Source organism: Cavia porcellus, unplaced genomic scaffold (assembly GCF_034190915.1).
Source record: "Cavia porcellus strain 051 isolate PalLab524CR breed Dunkin Hartley unplaced genomic scaffold, mCavPor4.1 scaffold_6, whole genome shotgun sequence".
NCBI classification, from domain to species: domain Eukaryota; kingdom Metazoa; phylum Chordata; class Mammalia; order Rodentia; family Caviidae; genus Cavia; species Cavia porcellus.
This window is the reverse complement of record NW_026947489.1, coordinates 21920527-21939834: the sequence shown is the minus strand read 5'-3', so window position 1 is coordinate 21939834 and position 19308 is coordinate 21920527. Positions and strand designations below refer to the sequence as shown.

Sequence of the window (19308 nt, the reverse complement as noted above, 5' to 3'; positions counted from 1 at the left end):
TCTTTCTACCTCAGTGTCCACGATGCTGGGCTCACAGCGGCCTAAGAGCCTGCCTGCTTCTAGTTTCTAGTGCCCTGGCCACTTTGGCATGGGCTCACCCCTTCCTGGGTAGCCGCCTTCAGTTCCTGGCCTCTGCTCGGCTGTCACCAGAATGGTCTCTGGCCCCCGGAGAGTGATGGGCTTTGCTCTGGGTGGGCCCAGAAGCCTCGAGGGACTTCCTTCCAGTGTGGGTCCCCGAGAGATATGGAAAGAAGCACTTGCAGTCACCTCACTAAAGAATATTCATTTATTTATAATTATTGCTAAGTAAACTTCTCTCTTAAACAGGAACATAAAAACACAGTAGGGTTTTGCACAAGTGGGGTCTCTAAATGGTCGGTCCGTTTACACGTGAAAATAAGTTAGAATGGAATCTGTCCAGGAGTCTGCAAGTCACCCGAGAGGCCAGGAGGGTGCAGCCGGAGCTGGGCCAAGGCTGCCCCGCTAGACTGGAGTGTGCTGTCTGCTCCCTTTGCAGTGCCTAGGTCCGAGGCACGGGGCAGGGTCGTTCAAGTAGGAGCCTCGCGGGGGCAGTGCCAGGGCGCCGGAGGAGAGGGGTGGAGAGGAGGGTCCAGCTTCCAGGACACACCCAGGCGCTGGCAGGGGAGAGGAGGAACAGGGTTCTTTTTGGTACCAGGGGAGAAAGACGTTGTGGGAAGAGGTAGTTTGCAGGGGTGATGCTTTCTGCTCAGCAGGAGAAAATGTCTTGTACAGTGACACAGGAGTCACTGCCACCTGAGGGTCATCTCGGCGGGCACCTGGGAGGCCGGAGAGGGGTGGGGTTTGGGGTCTGGGGAGCCACAATTGGGGGACCATGTCTACCCCAGCCCTGTCTATCCATCATCCTAAGGCCTGGCTTGGTCCTTCAGTGAGGGATACAGCCTTGGGGACAGCCCAGCTGTGTCCCTCCAGGTGTCACCTGTGCCAGTGGGGACAGCCCTGCCTGCCCCTCCCCACAGAGGCTGGGAGGCGAGTGGCAGAGTTGGGCACCTGGAGTTCCTGAATGTGCTGTTCCACTGCCCCGGGAGGGGGTGGCAGTGGGTGGGTGAGTGGCCTGGGCTGTCAGGCAGAGGCCCCAGCTGTCCCCAGCGGCTGCCCCAGCTCTCTCAGCTGCACCTCCAGGCCTGAGAGCCTGCATCCCCAGAGCCCGGCCAGGCTGCCCTGGGCTGAGGAGGCACGAAGCACGCACAGCACACAAGAAAGCTTACGTGTGAAAAAAGAAATGCATCTTCATCCAGAAGGATAACAGGCGACACAGAGTTGCAAAGAAAAAATAATAAATTACCTTCATAATACCCCCATTTGTTCAAAAATTGTTTTGTTTTCCTCTATGGTTTTCACTTTTCTTTTTAAATACACTGCTCCTTCCCAGGAACCTGCTAACTTGTGGCTAACCCAATTTCAATGACTAAGGTCCCCTCTTTCCCCACAGGTGGGCCTTGGCCTTCCCTGAGCAGGACCCCTCTGGTCCCCAGGGATACCACACCCTGCCCTGCTACACCTTGGTTTGTGTGTGCCTGACCCAAGGGCGTCCTGGTGTGTTTGGTGGGAGACCTGTGTGTTACCCAGCCCAGCTCAGAACCGGATGACATGCTGAAATCCACGTTAGGGACACTTATTCCAAACAGGACTGCAGGACAGGCTCGGGGTGGTGGGAGGCGCAGCGTCCACTTCCCTACGAGGTGGCGGGACTTGGTGTGAGGCAGGCCCCGAGGTAGAAGGCAGAGGGCCCTGCCGGGCTGTCTGGTGACTGGGAGGGGTGGCCAGGTGGGCAGTGGGGCTTCGGGCCGGGGAGGGTAAGGAGGGCAGTGCTGGCCAGCAGGTGGCTCAAAGATCCCTGGATTGGTCCAGAAGACAAGAGGCCCGGCTCGAGGACCTCTCCCTGCAGTGTCAGGACCCAGAGGCAGCTCTGCAGGCCTGAGGTGGCCCTGTGCCCTGTCTGCCAGCATCTTGCCCCTTCCCGCCCCCAGCAGCAGGTCAGGGAGACCCGGCCTGGGCCTCTCAGTGACCTTGCCCTCACCAGGATGCCCAGCTCCGGCGAGGCCAGTAGTACAGTCTCCATTTGGTCTAAAGGTCCTTAGTGGTACAGAGGACTAGGGGGACGCGGGCCAGGCTATGGGGCAGTGGCCTGGCCTGGGCTGTGGAGTGTAGCCTGAAGCTCGGGCCTTACCCCACACTGCTGCCTGCCACCTCCACCTGCTACACTACAGCACGTTGTAGTAGGCCATCTCCTTCATGGCCTGCCCAGCCAGCGCACCCCCCTCCGCACTGCTGTCCACTCCGCCGTAGGGGTAGGCGTTGTCCTCAAAGTCCTCCAGCTCCTGCTGGCCATCAAGCTCAGAGGCGTCAGGGCCAGCCAGCTCCATTATGGGGTCTGCAAGAGAGGGACAGGGTGAGGCCTGGACACTGTCCTAGGGTACCCCCAGCACCCTCAGGGCTCAAGGTTCTAGGGGCCCCAAGCTATGTGTGCAGGTGCCGTGCTGACGGTGAGGGACCCTAAAAGACTGGTGGCCCTGGCCCTGAGGGCTAAGGGTCTCACTGCACTGACCCTTCTGAGTCCTTCATCATCCTCAGCTCCTGCAGCCTGTCTCCCTGCCCCCCTGCCGGTCAGGCTCCCTCACACCCTCACTGAGCAGGTGCAGGGCCTTTCCCAGAGCTCATAGCGCCCTCACAGATCGAAGGCCACAGTTGGGAGGGGTGAGAGGTTCAGTGGCAGCAGGTTTGAACCTCAAGCAGCTGAGGCAGCAGTTTCTCCTCTGACCTTCAGGTGCTTTAGGCCCGTCCCTCCCGTGGTCTCCTGGGACCGGGTCCTCCAGAGACAGGACCCCCACCCCAAGGTGGGCTACCACAAGGCAGGGCCTCTGCCACTTTATCCCGTTGAAATCTGACTGTAGAGTCCTCACAGTGGGAACAAACCCAGGCAGAACTACTCCAAGAGCGGTCAGGGTGGGACCGGACCCAGGGTCCTGCGGCTCCTCCTCCTCCTGCCCTGTTTGCTGTTTTGGGAGAACAGACCTCAGCCCTTGGGGTGGCCTGACAACGTCTTACAGCATTACAACCTTGACACTGAGTTTGTTGCTGTGCTGTTCTATGACTGCAGGATGTCTAGCAGCCATGCAGTTCCCATTCACTAAATGGCAGTTGTCACCCAAGTTGTGACAACCGTCACCTGTGGGCATACCAGCTCCGGCTGGGAGCCTAGAGTCTATGGTTGATCCCACCCTCCACTAAGGAGTGGCTCAGGAATTAGCATGTGGCCTGATTCTGACCAGTGGGTAGGCAGGAAATGCCTGCTGGGAGCCCTTGGATCTTCCAAAGACTTCGGAGGGCTGAGGGGAGGGGGCACTGGGCGGGAGCCAGGAACCACAGGACCCGGATGGCTGCTGGCAGGCAGCCAGGGCTCTAAAAACAAGCTCCATGAGGTGCTGTGGGAAAACTGCCACCTTGGGATCCCTGTCCCCACTGTCACATCTCAGTCCTGTCCCGCTGGCTGCAGGGAAGGACACTGGCCCACACCTCCCCTCCTCAACTTAGAGAGAGCTTGCAGGGTGTGCGTGAGGGTCTGCTATGCAAGCGTCCATCTGTGAGGGGTGGAGGGAGGGCCCCACCCCACCAGCATGGGCTCTGCTCCATTCTACACTACAGTCTGGTGGCTGCAGGGGGGCTGCGGTCCTGTGTCCTCAGTTACTGCCTCCCAGGGAGACCTTTTCCATGACCCCTGGAAAACGGGACCTAGGACAGTGTCTGGGTGGCTCATCATTTGTAAGAGGGCAGGGTCTGCTCACCCCTCCAGGGGTCTGGATGCAGTGGGTTGGCTGAACTAGCAGCTCTCAAACTTCAGCACTTGGGGTTCCAAATGCAGATTCTTTGGCTGCCCCAAACCTTTAGGATCTGGACTCAAATCAGCATTTAAAAACTCCTCCAAGAGCCGGACGTGGTGGTGCACTCCTGTAATCTCAGTGCTCGGGAGGCTGAGGCAGGCGGATCATTGCAAATTCTAGACCAGCCTGGGCTACAAAGTGAGCCCAAGGCCACCCTGAAGCCCAGTAAGACTCTGTCTCCAAAACCAAAAATAAAATACTCCTCCAGTGAATCACAGCTGGCAGGGATTTGAGACCAACACATGTCAGGTCCAGGCCAGGTCAGAGGGGCTCAAAATGCAGCCCAACAGCAGCATGGGTGAGACCCGGGAATTGTGGGACACGCAGACCTCTTCAACCTGAAACTCCCAGTGTGGACCCCGCAATGTGTCAACAAGCCCTCGGGCTGCTCTGAGTTTACCATGTGGGAGGCTGAAGAAGGAAGATCACAGGTTCAAGCCCAGCACGGTCAGCTTGGTGATCTGATGAGACTGTGTTGAATTTATTTATTTTGTTTGTTTTTTGAGACAAGGTTTCACTTATGTAGCTAAGGCTGGACTAGCGCACACCTGGGAGTCCAGCCTGGTCTCAAACTTGCAATAATCCTCCTGCCTCAGTCTCCCAGGGTGCTGGGATTACTGCAGTGCACCCTCACACCTGGCTTGGGGTCTTTCTTTGATTAGCAGCTCTGGGCAGAGCTCCTAGCAGTGGCATAGTGCTGATGTGCTCTGTGAGAAGCAGAGGGCTACCGAGGACTGCTGACCGGGATCCTCTTGGCCTGCAGAGGTCTTTAGGTGTTACTATGTTTTACTTTGCTTTGTTTTTTTTGCGACTGAGTCTCAAGGCTCACTTGAACTTAAGACCTCCTGCCTCAGTCTCCTGAGCAGTAGAATTATAGATGTACACCACCACACCCAACAGAAGCCTTCTCTGTAACTACTGAAAAACAAACAAACCCAAACTAACAAGTCACCTGCTCCTGCCAGGGCCCCCCAGGCCATTTCTGGTTGGCCACCCCCAAGCTAAGGCCTGGTTGGCCACCCCCACACCAAGGCCAGGGACGTGGCAGCCCAATAGCTGCCATGCAGAAACCCCAGTGGCATGAGGCACGTTTGCCAAGTGCCCTCGGCTCCCTCCTTTCCCTGCACCCTGAGGTGGCCTTGCCCACTGTGAGGCCACAAAGACTTCGGGTTGGTTCAGTGGCACTCCTGGCAGAAGCACACTGGTACTTTGGACCAGCACTGTGGGACAGGCTTCTGCTGACACTGGATGTTTCCGGACAAACTGCTTTGGAGCTGCCTAGCGGGCAGGACATTTGGCCCCTCATGTGTCTGTGGGTTCCACTTACTCTGGCAGATGCTGTGAGGAGTGACTGGCTATTACCCTCTTTGTCCTGGCTGCTGGGAAGCTCACCCCCCTCCACATGTCTCTAGCTCCTCTATGGGGACCTCACTGGGCTCCTCCTTATCTTTCCAGGCGCCATGTCAGCTGTGTATTCTGAACTTGCTTGCGTCCCCTAACTCTGCTCTTCAGCTTCTGCAGCTGTAGGTTGCAGACAGCAGACCTAGCCTCAATGCAAGGACCCCATTAGTGACACAGCACTTGAGAGATAAAGTGACTGCTTTTATTCCTAGTGTTTTTGTGATCCTGAGGGAGCCCCTGAAGGAAGACATAGATGCCCACCATCATCATCAGGCTGGCCCTTGGGGGCTGTCCCCTCTGGCCCTGAGCCTGCTCCAGGAAGCTCTTGGCCTTGGCCACCCTCCCCCTGGCTCTCCCCAAATGAGGGGCTCCTGAGGCCGTGGCACTCAGATGGCCCTGCTCAATTCCTGGTGCTCAGCCCACCCACCTTGGCTGTCCAGGCCGATGTCCATGACGCCGTGCTTGACCTTCATGTGGCGGCTCAGGTTCCCCTTGAGGTTGAACTTGCTGGAGCAGTATGGGCACTTGAAGGGCTTGCTGCCTGCGTGCAGGTGCATGTGGCCCAGCAGGTTGTACATGCGGTTGAAGGACTTGCCGCACACCTGCAACGCCCAGGTGCCATCAGCCCATGTACCGGCCAGCCCCTGCCCACCACGACAGATGGCACCTCAGCTGTCCTTCCTGTGTGACCCCAGGGCTCAAGAAGCAAGAAACAGGCTGTCCTTTCTGTGCTGCAGCCATCGGAAATGCCATAGACCTCTGTCACCTGGAGTCCTGGACCCAGGCCCTCTCTGCTCTGAGCTCCGGAAGTGACTTAGTGACTGCAGTGGTGGCAGCCATCTGTCCAGGACCCCAGCTGGACCTGGTGTCCCCAGAGGGCTCATCCTACCTTGCACTTGAATGGCTTCACAGGTGAGTGTACAATCATGTGGGTCTTGAGGGTCTGCTTCTGCACAAAGGTCTTGAAGCAGATGTGGCACTGGTAGGGCCGGACGCTGGTGTGGATCAGCATGTGCCGCTTCATGTTGGCCTGCAGCGTGAACTCGCGGCCACACACCTCGCACTTGAACTCCTTCACGCCCTGGGGGGAGGGGAGAGGTCAAGGCCACCCCTGGGCAGCCCCGGGGAAGTGACTGCAGCCAGGAGAAAGGCATCAGGGTCGTAGGGTCCACTGACACGGCAGGGACGGTCTCCTCTGGGCATCTCCACAAGGAGGGCACAGGCAGGCCACTCACTCCGGGAGAGGTGCAGAGGGTAGCGGCACCTGCTCACTAGGGTGGGTGTACACGCAGGTCCCACCTGCACACTGTACCTGCTGTCTCGAGGACACGGCCTTCACCTGATGGCCCTGGCCCACTCCATCCACAAAGGACGCGTGTGGGGTTTTTCTTTCCTATTCAGTGCTGCCTCCTGGTGGTCTTTTTGGTCCACAGCCCCTTGAGACAAACTCCCTGCACTGTACGGGATTTCTCAACAGTTCCAAGCCCATCTAGTGACTGGACTAGGGCTATCTTCTAACCCTCCCTGGTGACAAAAGCCACCTGCAGTTCTTGTCCCCATGTGGCCTCTTGGCAGTTCCCCAGAGTCTAATGCTGAGGGGCCTGTGGTGTCCAAGAAATTTTATCTCAACAGGTGCCCCCAGTGTGATTCTTAACACTCCCAGCTCGGGGACCCCCAGTGCTGGGAGACACTCAGGCTTTCCAGGGTGGCAGCACTGTGGCTCCACCTGCAGTCTGTGGAACAGTTGGGGTCAAGGCTGGGAACTGTCCTCCCTGGTAAGTAGGTAATGGAAGAGGAACCTGATGGGACAGATGTGTGTCCCCAGGCGCAGCTGCTGTGCAAATGCTGTACATCTTTTACTATGTGTCTGCTGCTGGGGGTTGAGCCCCGGTTAGCACTCTACATTTTAAGGATGTTGGCATCCTTGAGATGTCATATGTGAGCTTGGCCACCAGGGGGCCCTGCCACCCAGGAATCTGTGGGAACGTGATGTGCGTGGTATAGATTTTGGTGGATGCTGGGGATGTTTTCCGTTTTACTAGCCTTTGAGTTTTACTCTCAGTTTTCTCCATGGTAATTTTTATCTTTTAGTACTGTGCTCTCTTGCAAGGGATTTTGAAGTCTTCTAGTATAGCAGAAAATGGCAAATACGGCAGCATACAAACCATCTCCTCCACTCTGCCTTGCAGATACGATCGAGCACTGACGCTGTGCAGTGTCACACTTTAGACAGCTGCCACCCACTGACTGGAGGAGCCCTGGCAGGGACACCTGCGAGACTGTCCCTGTCCCAGCAGAGGGAACCCCCAGGGCTGGAGATGGCTGGGCTGGCAGGCTGCTGGCCCCCGACTTCCTGTCATGTTTGCAATGACAGCCAGGTCCCAAGTCTGACCTGGGGCAGCACCACAGCTGCCACACGCAGGGAGGAAACACCCCAAACACTCAGCGCAGAAAGACCAGCCGCATGCCAGAGAGCCCCTGGGCCCTGAGAGGCCTTGTTCCACGTGTCTGGATGCAAGGAGGTGACGGGCGGGGGACAAGTGGCTGGAGGGAGCAGTAGGGGATGGGTCCAAGTTGGGTCTGGGACGTGGACGGAAGTGGGCCACTCAGCCTTCCACCCTCCACATCATGCTGCCTCGCTGAGCCGCTCTCCAGAACCACCTGCCCTGTCTCAAAGGCTTTCCTCCCCTCTCTCCCCTCCTCACAATCCAATGCATCCATCGGCCTACTCCAAAGGAAGCCACATGTTCAATGCACTTTTGTGAAGAGGAGAGACAAGGTATGCATTTCTGGTCACGTCGCCCATGTCCCTGTGGTGTCCTGGCCTCTCTCAGGCCTCAGGCCTCCCCACTGGAAAATGGCAGGTTAGGTTACTGTGTATTTTCAAACTGTTCCCTGGGTTCTGCAGGGGTTCTGCCAACATTTTATGGGACATTTTTTTTCTAAGACAGGGTCTGGCCTTAAACTCACTATTTCACCCTGACTGGGTTCAAACTCACAACGATCCTCTTGTCTCAGCCTTCCAAGTGCTGTCCAACTCCAAAATAATTCGTTTTAATTAGTAAGTAAAGTTTTACTATTTATTGAGACAGGGTCCTGTGTAGTTCAAGTTGAACTTCAATTTTTTTTTTCCTGTTTTTTTTTTTTTTTTTTTTTTTTTTTTTAAAGAGATAGGGTCTCACTATATTGCCCCGGCTAGAGTGCAGTGGCTATTCACAGGCGCGATCCCACTACTGAGCAGCACGAAAGTTTTGACCTGCTCCATTTCCGACCTGGGCCGGTTCACCCCTCCTTAGGCAACCTGGTGGTCCCCTGCTCCCGAGAGGTCACCATACTGATGCCGAACTTAGTGCGGACACCCGATCGGCATAGCACGCTGCAGCCCAGAACTCCTGGACTCAAGCAATCCTCCCACCTCAGCCTCCCGAGTAGCTGGGACTACAGGTGCGCGCCACCACGCCCGGCTTCCTGTTCTTTTTTGAGATAGGGTCTCACTATGCAGTTCAGGTTGACCTTGAGCTCACTTTGCAACCCAGGCTGGTCTTCAACTCCCAAGGATCCTCCTGTCTCAGCCTCTTAAGTGCTAGGATTATAGTTATGTGCCACTGCACCTGACTGAATTGAGGTCATTTTGGGAGACTCATTGAGACTTTATCTCAAAACAAAATTTAAAAAGGGGCTAGGAATATAGATTAATGGCAGAGCACTTGTGTAGCATGTGTGAAGCCGGGTTTGATCCCCAGCGTTTCAAAAAAGAGAATCTAATTCCAATTATTTCTAATATTCATCAAGATAAATTTGTACTAGGAAAATCTTCCTCCATTCCTCCTTTTTGGGGTCACACTCCTTTTCTTTTTATGACCTCATACTTGCCAGGCAGGTACTGTGCCACTGAGCTATATCCCTGGCTCTTTCGTCTTTTTTGTAGTAGTGGAATTCACCCAGGATTTTGCACTAAGCCACACCCTCAGCCCTTTTTTTTATTGAGACAGGATCTTGCTAAATTACTAAGTTGCCAAGTGTTGGCTTGAACTTGTGCTTTGATCTTCTAGGGTGCCAAAACTAGGGCTGCACTGCCATGCCTGGCCATGCTCATGCTTTACCAATAAACACCTGCTGGTTTTAATTTGTTTTGTCTTTTTGAGATACGGTCTCACTGTGGTTCAGGCTGGCCTTGGGCTCACTTTGTAACTTTTTTTTTTTAATTTTTAAAATTTTTTAATTTACACTTTGTAACTTGTAAAGTGATCCTCCTGCCTCAGCCTCCCCAGTGTTGGGATTATAGGAGTGTGCCACACGCCCGGCTCAATACCTGCTGGTTTGTATGCCAGATAAACTCTCCCACTGGGGCTCTGAGGTCCTGGATGAGCGCGAGCAGGAGGGTGGCACGTTGGGCCCTTACCTTATGGGTGAGTGAGTGCTGCTTAAGGTGGTGGATCTGGCTGAACTCCATGCCGCACTCGGTGCACACGAAGGGCCGCACATTCTGGTGCTTGAGCATGTGGTTCTGCAGCTGGCTGCGGTAGTGGAAAGACTTGTCACACTCGAGGCACTGGTAGAGGGTGGGGCCCTGGTGGGAGGCCAGGTGGCGCTTGAGCTGGGTCAGGGTGGAGAAGTCCAGGCCGCACTCAACACAGACGTGGCAGCGGCCACTCTCGTGCTTCACCTCATGGGCCTTGAGCTCACTGGGGTAGGCGAAACCACGGCCGCAGAAGTGGCAGCTGTAGGGCTTGACCTCGGAGTGCAGCAGCATGTGGCGCTTGAGGTGGCTGGTCTGCGTGAAGGCCTTGTGGCACACCTGGCACTTGTGGGGCCGCGTACCCTGGTGTGTGAGCAGGTGTGTCTGCAGGTGGCTGGGCTGCTTGAAGAGCTTGCTGCAGTGCGGGCAGGAGTGGGGCTTGATGCCGTTGTGGCCGAGGATGTGCGTCACCAGGTTGTACTTGGAGGTGTAGGACTTCTCACACATGCGGCACTGCCAGCGCTTCTGCCGGTCGCCCGCCTCCACCAGGTAGGAGTCATCGATCTGCACGTTGATGTCCAGCCGGTCCAGCTGGGCCTTCTTGTGGCGCTCCACGGTGGAGCCTGCAGCGTCCACCTCAAACTCACCCGCTTCCTGCCACACAAAGCCCTGCTCCGGCTTTACAGGTTCCGGGGAGGTCATGGTGGGGACCTTGGGATCGCTCAGGGGGGCCATGTGAGGTGGCTCAAAACCACACTCTGCTGGCAAGGCCTCCGGCCCAGGCAGCGCCACACTGGGCTCAGAGAAGCTGTCCCGGGCTGGGTCTGGGAAGTGAGGGTCATAGGGGGCCACGTCCAGCTCTGGCCTTGGGGCTCGAGGCAGGTGCCGGAGAGTCCGGGGCTTGCGGCTGAAGGTGCTGAGGTCGATCATCTTGACAGCGCTGCTCTGCACCAGGGCCTCGCAGCCAGCCCTGGCTACCTCAGCAGGGGCCTCGGGGGGTCCTGCACCCTTGTCATCCCCAGTCACAGAGACCTCATAGACCTCCTGCTCTTCCTCCTCCTCCGCCTTCTCAAACTTCACCTTGGGCACCAGTCGCACGGGCGGCCGTGTCTTCCGCCGGGTGTGCTTCTCAAAGGCCGCCTCCACCTCCAGCACCTCCTCCTCCACTGGCTCCTCCAAGGCCTGTCCATTGCAGGCCAGCTGGTAGACACTGGGCCCGGGTGGCCGGGGTTCCCCGATGGCTGCCCCGGACAGCTCAGGCCCTAGGTCTGGGTAGAAGGCTTCGGCGCTTATGGTGGCTCCAAAGAGCTCATTTTCTGAGACCAGGCCCAGCACTGCAGCCTGGGCCAAGGACAGCACCACCACGGCGTCCGTCTGTGTCCCTGAGTCCATGAAGCCCTCCATTCCTCGGCGGCTGGCTAGGAGGGCATCGCTGCGGAGGAGAAGGAGGAGTGTTAGTGCTGCTGGGCTAATGCAGGCTGTGTCTGGCCTTGCCACTTTGCTCTTGGGAACGGGATGCACATGTAATTACAGGGAGCAATGACATCTCCATGTGCCTGTCTCCTCCGTCCTGTGGGTGTCTGGGTGAGCCACGTCCCTCCTGCCTCAGTCTTTCCCAACTGTACAATAGAATACGGAGGGTGGCTTCAGTGGCTTCAGTGGCTCTTGAATAGGCCCCCTAAAGCTGTTCTCAGATATCAGATTGAAAACACAAAAACAACCATTCTGTGATTGTAAAAACTAGTTAACCCCCCACTCAAATGTGCTATGCCCCCGCTCATTCCAGCACACTGGGGTCCCACTGGCCACACTGCCAAGGCTATCAGCTTTGCACAGACCGGGGTCTGTGCTGCGAGGGAGGGGGTTAAACAAGTGTCACCATGGCTGGCACCTGGGCTGTGTGAATGGGAAGATACACACACACACACACACACACACACACACACACACACAGAGTAAATATAGGACAACACAAAACAGTAAATTAGGTGTTGAGGACCAGCTCAGTGTCACATATTTCAATATCTAAATTTACATATCTGGCTCCCTAGTGGCCACCATGCTTGGGACCCTGGGCTCTTGCACTAGGCCTCTGATCTCACAGGTGCTAGGAAACCGTGCCCACCTGCTCAGGTTCCAACCCCAGCAGAAGGATTCCAAGCAGCTCAGTGTGAAGGCCCTGGGTTCCAATCACTCCCTTGCCCCCTGGCCCTCCCAGAGGGGTGAGCCTGCCGCAGCTCACCCTGGGCTCCCCAGGACTATGATGTACCAGCCATCTGCGTGGGACATGTGGAACCTCCAATGGGCCCTAGGTCCCTGGGTCCCCAGGCCTGCCTGGCTCAGTGCCCGGCTCACACAGAGGAAGACAAGGAGCTGCAGGGTGCCCCTGGACTGCAGGGCTGGCACACGCAGCCAGCAGCCCTTCCTGAGGAAACCAGCCCAGGCCAGGGGCACCACCCGCCGTCAGCTTCCCCTTCCTGCGGCCACCTAAAAATACACAGGACAGGAATTTGGTTTCCTTGGAACAGGGCCTGAAGATTACACCATCAAGCTTGCAGTGGGGTCTCAGGTGGGGCAGAGAACTTTTGCAGCTTAGCGTCCATCTAGAAAAGGATTTACACACACACACACACACACCGTATGCCAGCTGCTAGAAAGGGCACGAGACAAGGAATCTGCAGTCGGTCTGGCCTCATGTCCCAGCTCACTTACTCACAAGTGACTGAGCAGTCACTTCAGCATCACTTCTGCACCTCAGTTTCCCCATCTAAAGAATGGGGTGAGGCTCCCACCCAGGTTAAAGGTGTGTGGGCTCCAGAGGTCACATGGGGGCTGAAGGGACTCAGCTCATCACAGTCCTAACCCAGGATGAAGAGTCCCTGAGATGGCCTGGAGCAGAGCTTTGGATGATTGTGGCACAAGAGCTCTGTGCTCAGCGCTGGGGCCACAAGTGCCGCGGAGCAGGCCCTGTGCACGGAGACGGCAAGGTGAGTGAGGGGCCCCGCCAGCCCCCAGCGGGGATCGGCTGTGCCCACTGTTGCCCATTTCCTGAGCAGGCTGGGGAGTACAGCCGCCTCCTGTCACCACCTCCTGTCACGCAGCGCCTCTGACACAGCAGCCCTCATGTGTCTGCTGTGGCTTTGAGCAAACAATGTGCTCAGCATTTTTTCTAGACTTCCCTAAAGGCAGGACTGGCGCAGAGGAGAGGAACTGAGCACGGAAGCGAGCCTGTGCTTGGGGCTGGATTCTGAGCTCAAATCAGGACCTGGAGCTCCAGGTCCACCTGCCCAGCAGGTGCTACTTCTTTTCAAGGGGACAGACGCTTGCCTGAGCCCTGCACTCACGCCACCCTGTACCAGGCAGGTGCAGGTTGTGTGTGCGTGTGTCCACCAAGTCAAGAGAAGAGGACAGGGACTCTGACCTGCACCCTCCCGTCACTCCCTGGGCACTGCACGGCAGCAACAGCAGAAGCATCCTGTCCCCTCGGGCCAGGCCTGGGCCCTCTCCCTGTGCCACGGCTCCTTTGCACAGCTGCAGCCCTTCTTCTGCTTCATGCCCAGTGGGCTGCCCAGGGCCCGAGCAGAGCCTGCCAGGTGCCCCCAGGCCCCTCAACCACCTGCCCAGGGCCCCGGGGCCTTTCCCTTCTTAGGACAAGGCCTTTACCACCTGGGCTATGGGATCAGAGCAAAAGATTCTGAAAGGGCCTTGGGCCCTCCATACCCTAGACAAGTACACCAGGTGTCCCTCAGCTCCCCGCCGCTGGAGTCCTCGTGCAAATGCTATAGACAGGGAGAGACAGAGTTGGCTGGTGTGGATGTGTTGAGAGTGGGTCTGGGGGAAGGGAAGCCATAGAGGGAGGGGAGGGGGAGGGGCAGGGGAGCCTGAGCTGAGGGAAGGAGAGAGGGAGGGAGAGACAGAGGCTGACACTGTGGACGCCAAGAAACAAAAGCAGGGAAGGGGAGGGGACACCAGAAGCCAGGACTGCCCTACTTCCCAGGTCTCAGTGTCACAGCAGGCCAGGCCAGCCCTGGGGAGGGACCCACCAGACTTTCCCACCCCAGTTTCAGACCCAGCCTGTCTCTCTCACTTACTGCTTTTCCTGCTTCTCCATTGCACCACAGTTCTCATAATCACTGATGTCAGCCCTGTGACCCTTGGCAAGTCCCCTGGACCCTCAGGCCGCAGTGTTCTCATGTATAAAATGGGCACAAAGCCAACTTGAAACATGGCATGTGTGTTACCCTTGCTTACTTGCCTGTGGTGCAGGATCCCCTCTCCTCAAAATGCAGGGTGTCGGCTCTCATTCTCCACTTTCTGCCTCTAGCCTCCTGCTCTGGGGAGAGGTGGCCCTAAAGCCTGGTCTGGTTGGTAGGACAAGAGCCATTTTGAACTAACAGGCCCTGGTGACACTGGGATCTGCTTTGACCCACTCCTGGCACCAGGGAGACTGTCCAAAAGCTGCTGAAGATGCAGTACACTGTGACTGGTTTAGGTTGATGACCACTCCCTGGAGCCTGAAGGTCTCAGCTCACTAGGACAACTCAGTAGTGACCAGGGCTCATGCTGCGGGGACTGGTTTGCTTCCCCACCCCACCCTGTACTAGGTATTGAGTCCAGGGCTTTTCCATTTTTATTTCTGAGACAGGGTCCTGCTAGGTTGCTAAGCAGCTCAACTTGTGATCCTCCTGCCTCAGCCTCCCAGAGTGCTGGGATGACAGGTGTGGGCCTCCAGTTCTGCCCTTGATCCCTTGATGCTGTCCTTGAATCACCAGGCTCTAATCCTGCAACAGAGCTACCAATTTAACATACACTGACCGAGCACCTATCAGGTATCAGGCTCTGTAGACCTTGGGAGTCAAGCAAAGCTCCTGCCCTCCTGGAGCAGGGCTGACAGGGTCTTGCAGGGGTGGGAAATATCAGCCTGCAAAACCCTGCTGGGCGTGAGGGACATTTAAGCCTCTTGGGAGGTGACCTGCCTTCCCCTTCTGGCCCATCTCCAGCTGCCTCTGCCCTTTGGCCCATAGAGAAAGGGAGTTCCGGGCTCTGGGCTCTGCCTGCGGCAAGGCCTCCCATTTCCCCTGCCTCCTCCCTGTGGACAGGAAGGTGGGCCCAGGAGGAGGTGGAAGTGAGCGTCCAAGGCTTGTGCAAGCTGCAGCTCCCTGCCAGTCTCGCTTCTGCTCAGGGGCTCAGAGGTGCCAGGGGTGCGGTGGGGTAGCTCAGGGGAAGTGTGCAAGTCTCTTCCTCTCTGGATTTGACCTCTGCCTCAGCTTCCCCTTTTCTCTGTGGACAGATTTACTGAAGCTCCCGCAGCCAGAGTGGCTAGGCTCTGCTGCTCCCTCTCCTCTTATTTATTTTTAAGTGGGGCCTTGAATATCTTGGCTAAAGTGATTCTCCTGCCTCAGCCTCCTAAGTAGCTGGAACTACAAGTATGTGCCACTGTGGCTTACCTTCTACTTTTTAAAATATAAGGAAATTTGGCAGCATAAGCGCCTGCCTGGCAAGCACAAGGTCCTGAGTTTGATTCCATATATATATATATATATATATATATATATATATATATATATATATATATCAGGTATAGTGGAGCAGGTCTATAATCCCAGCACTTGGGAGGTTGAGGCAGGAGGATTGCTGTGAGTTCAAGGACAGCCTGAACTGTAGTGAGACCCTGTTCAAGAAAAAAAAAGGTGGGGGGGGGCAGAAACAGGTCTAGGAGGGAAGGGACTGGTTCCAGGTCCCAAGGTGAGATGGTGCTAGGGTCTCTGAACCTCCCCCATGTGCCTGAGAGGCACTGTGCACATACCTGATGGAAGGCCGTCCTGTCAGGCCCCTCTCCTGTCCCTGCGCTGATAGGGCCTCTGCCAGGACTGTCCTTCCTTGGCACTAGAAATGTCCCATGGCATCTCGAGGACCCCTCTCCCTGCCCAGGAATAATGCTAGATGGCTGAGTTCTATTTTATTTTATTTTTTGTGATACTGGGCATGGAACAAGGGGCTTGTGTGTGCTGGGCAAGGCTCTGCTATGGAGCTGCAGCCCACCCCATGCTGGGTCACATGCTGCATCCCTGTGGCCATGCCCAGTGGTCTTGCCAAACACTGGTCTCAAAGTACTAATCCCATTCTGTGACGCAGGGAGCCCCCAAGGCATGGGTGGGCCTCATCTGATCAGTGCAAGTCCTCACAAACGCAGCTGTCATCTCCCCAGAAGGAAGTCTGCCTCCAGGTGTAACCTACAAACTCTGCCCAAGTTCCCAGACTGCCAGCCCCTGCAATCGCATGAGCCAGTTTCTAAAATAATCTATGTACCTCTTTACACATGTAGCTCCTCTTGCTTCCACTTCTCTGGTGAACCCAGACTGGTACAGTCACATTGATTCCTAATTAGATCTGTTTAGGAGGCCCATCGCCCTGGCAGCAGATGTGGACTGCAGCTCAGAGAAGACGCAAGGCAGAGAGGGAACAAGTGGGAGCCATGGGCATGAGGAGGAGGGAAGGCAGCTGACCGTTGTCACCTTGGGACCAAGCATGGATGAACGGGTGAGATGGAGAGGGAGGCCTTGATGCTCAGGACTGTGTCATCCTGGATCTCCCCAAAAGCCATGGCTTGGCCCTCCCGCCTGACGGGCACACACCCAGGGTGGACACGTCACGGTCACGCTCTTTACTGCCAGGGATGGACACCTGCTACCCTGAAGACCCTTCCCCAGAGCCGCGTTGGCTATGGTCCTCAAAGCTAGCCCTGCAGTCTTCTCTGAGGTGTTGGGAAATGTTCAGAGACCCTCTTGTCCAAGGCCATCATTTTACAGGAGGGGAAACTGAGGCCCCCTGCTCCCCTGCCCCAGAAACTCTTGACTCCCAGTGTTTCCTCCCCCTGTGCTACATGTGATCCCCCACATGACCTGCAATGCTAGGGTTCATAGTTTGGGGGCCATGGGATGTGGGCAGCCAGGAGTTCCATCACTCAACCCTCCTGCAGGATGTCACTGAAGTGTCCTGCGCTGTGCCTGCCCCTTGCCCTCACTCAAAGTGTCCACCAAGGGAGAGTGAACCAAAACAAGCACTAGGCCAGCTCCAAATCCCTGTGACACCCACCCTGTGGGCCACACGCAATCAGTCCTGTGGGTGTGTAATGCCTTTCCCCGTTTTCACCCTTCTGGAGTCCCCTAATCCAGGCTTGCACCCCAAGTTCTGAGCAGCTTCAAGTTTCTTTTTTGTACCTTATAACTTGCGATGGTCTCTTAATGATCTGTATATGCAAACACTTGATTAATCTCTGGCACCCGTTAGATGACCGACTCCCTGAGGGAACACCCTGGCCTGTCTGTCCACCCTGTGTCCCCAGCAGGTGCCTTTTTGAGAAGAGCCATCTGTAGGGCAGAGAGTGCAGAGAGGCCCCTGGCTTCAGCAGAAACCCTGGGCCTGGGTTCTGTCCTGAGCTGCAAGACTGGTTCTGGTTCCCTAGCCAGTCTGGAAGGCTCTGTCTCTCCTCCAAAGCCAGAAGCAAAAAGCACCTTGGTTCCTCAAGTAAGAATACTGTGCCGGACCCCAAAGTTACCAGCTTAATGTGACGGGGAGAAACAAACAACAGCTTGGCTCCTGTGTTTGAAGGGTCAAAGATAAGAATCAGGAGTGGCAGAAGGCGCGGCAGTTGATGGAAAAGCACTAGCCTGTGCTACTCCTACACCCCACAGGCCTGACCGCAGGGGTGGAAAGTAGCAATGGCGTCTTACAGCTGTGGAAACTGAGGCAGTCCCCACAGGCAGGTGGAGAGGGCCCCATCTATCTTGTCAGGTCTCGGCAAGTCGGTGCTTTCTGGGTGGCATCTTCCTCCTTTGCCAACCTCAGGTCAGACCTGGGTCCTTGTGGCTTCCCTCCCCCTCTCTGAGTCTTGTCTCGAGCTGCCTCCCTCCCTCCTAAGCCCTCCATGCTGGCTTCATCCTGTCTTTCTCTCCCTCCATCCCTCCCTCTTCTGTTTCCGTGGCAACCCCATCTTCTGCTCTGCCACTTGGTCCTGCGATCCCATCGCATCTCTTTCCTCTTTCATCTCTCTGTGCATCGCAGGGGAGAGCCCAAATCGCCCCATGTCCTTTGCTTCTGGCCTCTCACTATCTTTCACTGTCCTTTTATCTCCTTCAACGTTCTCTTGTCATCCCAGAGTGACATTTATTTACCTCTTGCTTAAAAATAAAAAAGGGAAAGAGCCTATTCCATCAGCCCTGGCCTCCTTTCTCTTGGGGCCTCTCTAAGGGTCTGAGTCCCCACAGTGCAGGGCGGAACACACTCCTTGCCCACCACGACGGAGCTTTCCTGTTGACCTGAGCAGTAGAAGGAAGAAAGAAAACACATAGTCAGACTTGGTGGCACATGCCTATAATGTACTTTGGAAAGCTGAGGCAGGCAGATTCCAAGTTTGAACCTAGCCTGTGCAACTTAATGAATGTCTCAAAATGCAAAATTACCCCAGCACCTAGGAGGCTGAGGCAAGAGGATCACCTCAAGTTCAAGAGCAACCTGGGCTACATAGTTGAGTGTATCTCAAACAAAACAAAATGAAAAAATTAATACGGGCTGGGGATGTAACCACATACAGATGACAGGTGTGTACAGGAAGGCTCACTCCATTGAGAGTGAGGTGCTGGGCTCCCCAAAGGTCAAGTTAAGGAAGAAGCCAAAACTCAGGGTAGAGCTTAAGCCAGCCCCTAAAATCCCCCACAGTGCTGCTGAGGCAGGAATTCCCCGAGGTGCAGGGAAACCTAACCAGGCCTTCCTCTGCAGCCCACTTAGCCTTGTGACTGAGACCAGACTGAGGCAAGTGGGAGCAGATTTTCCATCCAAACGTAGTGGGAATTTTCAGTTCTGCAGAATCTTGAGGGCGGAGGGTGTAGCTCTGGGCAGAGTTCTTGCCTAGCATTCGCAGGGCCTGGGTCCCACTCCACCCCACCTCAAAGCCCTCTTTACTGGTCTTCAGCTGCCCAGGAGGGGGAGCACAGCTCTAGGTCCTCCATGGGTCCTGCTGAAGGCAGAATGAAGCACTGTCTGCTCTTTGTAGTCCCCTTCTAGCCATCGTTTACTGAGGCCCCGGTACGGCATTTCAATGTTCACTTTGCAGATGAGCACGCCGAGGCTTGGAGACCGAGAAGCACAGGTAAGGCCTGAGCTGACTGCGCTCTGGTTCTTCCTCCCTGCACCTCTGTCCTTGCCCAGCCTCCTCCCGCCTTCTCCATGGCTGTGTTTAATCTCGAGTGAGCATAAATGACAGGAGAAACAAAGGCTGGGAACAGATTTACCAGAGCAAATAAAGCAAGCCGATTATGGCTGTGGCCCCAGTGTCGCCACAGGACAGGGAGAAGAGACCAGCTGGTGGAAAACAGTATCAGGCCCCTCAGAAATGTGAAGTCACGTGCAGAGGAGAGGGTCCCGAGTCTGGAGGGGCCCACAGGCTGTGGGCATCTGGCTGCTGCTGAGAACCCTGCTGTGCATGCAGAGGTGTGGGGCTGCTGTCCACCAGAACCCCAAGACCTAGAC

General features: G+C 56.0%; 1 protein-coding gene across 4 annotated transcripts in view; it reads right to left on the bottom strand.

Moving 5' to 3' along the window:
* Nucleotides 1-268: 268 nt before the first annotated feature.
* Nucleotides 269-19308, bottom strand: part of Znf710 (zinc finger protein 710) — a 61837-nt gene continuing 42797 nt past the window's right edge. For all 4 annotated transcript variants that reach the window (XM_063250048.1, XM_063250049.1, XM_063250050.1 and 1 more), the window contains 4 exons: nucleotides 9724-11212; nucleotides 6211-6402; nucleotides 5749-5923; nucleotides 269-2413 (listed from right to left, as the gene is read on the bottom strand). In XM_063250048.1, coding sequence (XP_063106118.1) covers nucleotides 2244-2413; nucleotides 5749-5923; nucleotides 6211-6402; nucleotides 9724-11184 — 1998 coding nt within the window. In that variant the 5' untranslated portion in view covers nucleotides 11185-11212 and the 3' untranslated portion in view covers nucleotides 269-2243. The remainder of the gene's footprint in view (nucleotides 2414-5748; nucleotides 5924-6210; nucleotides 6403-9723; nucleotides 11213-19308) is intronic.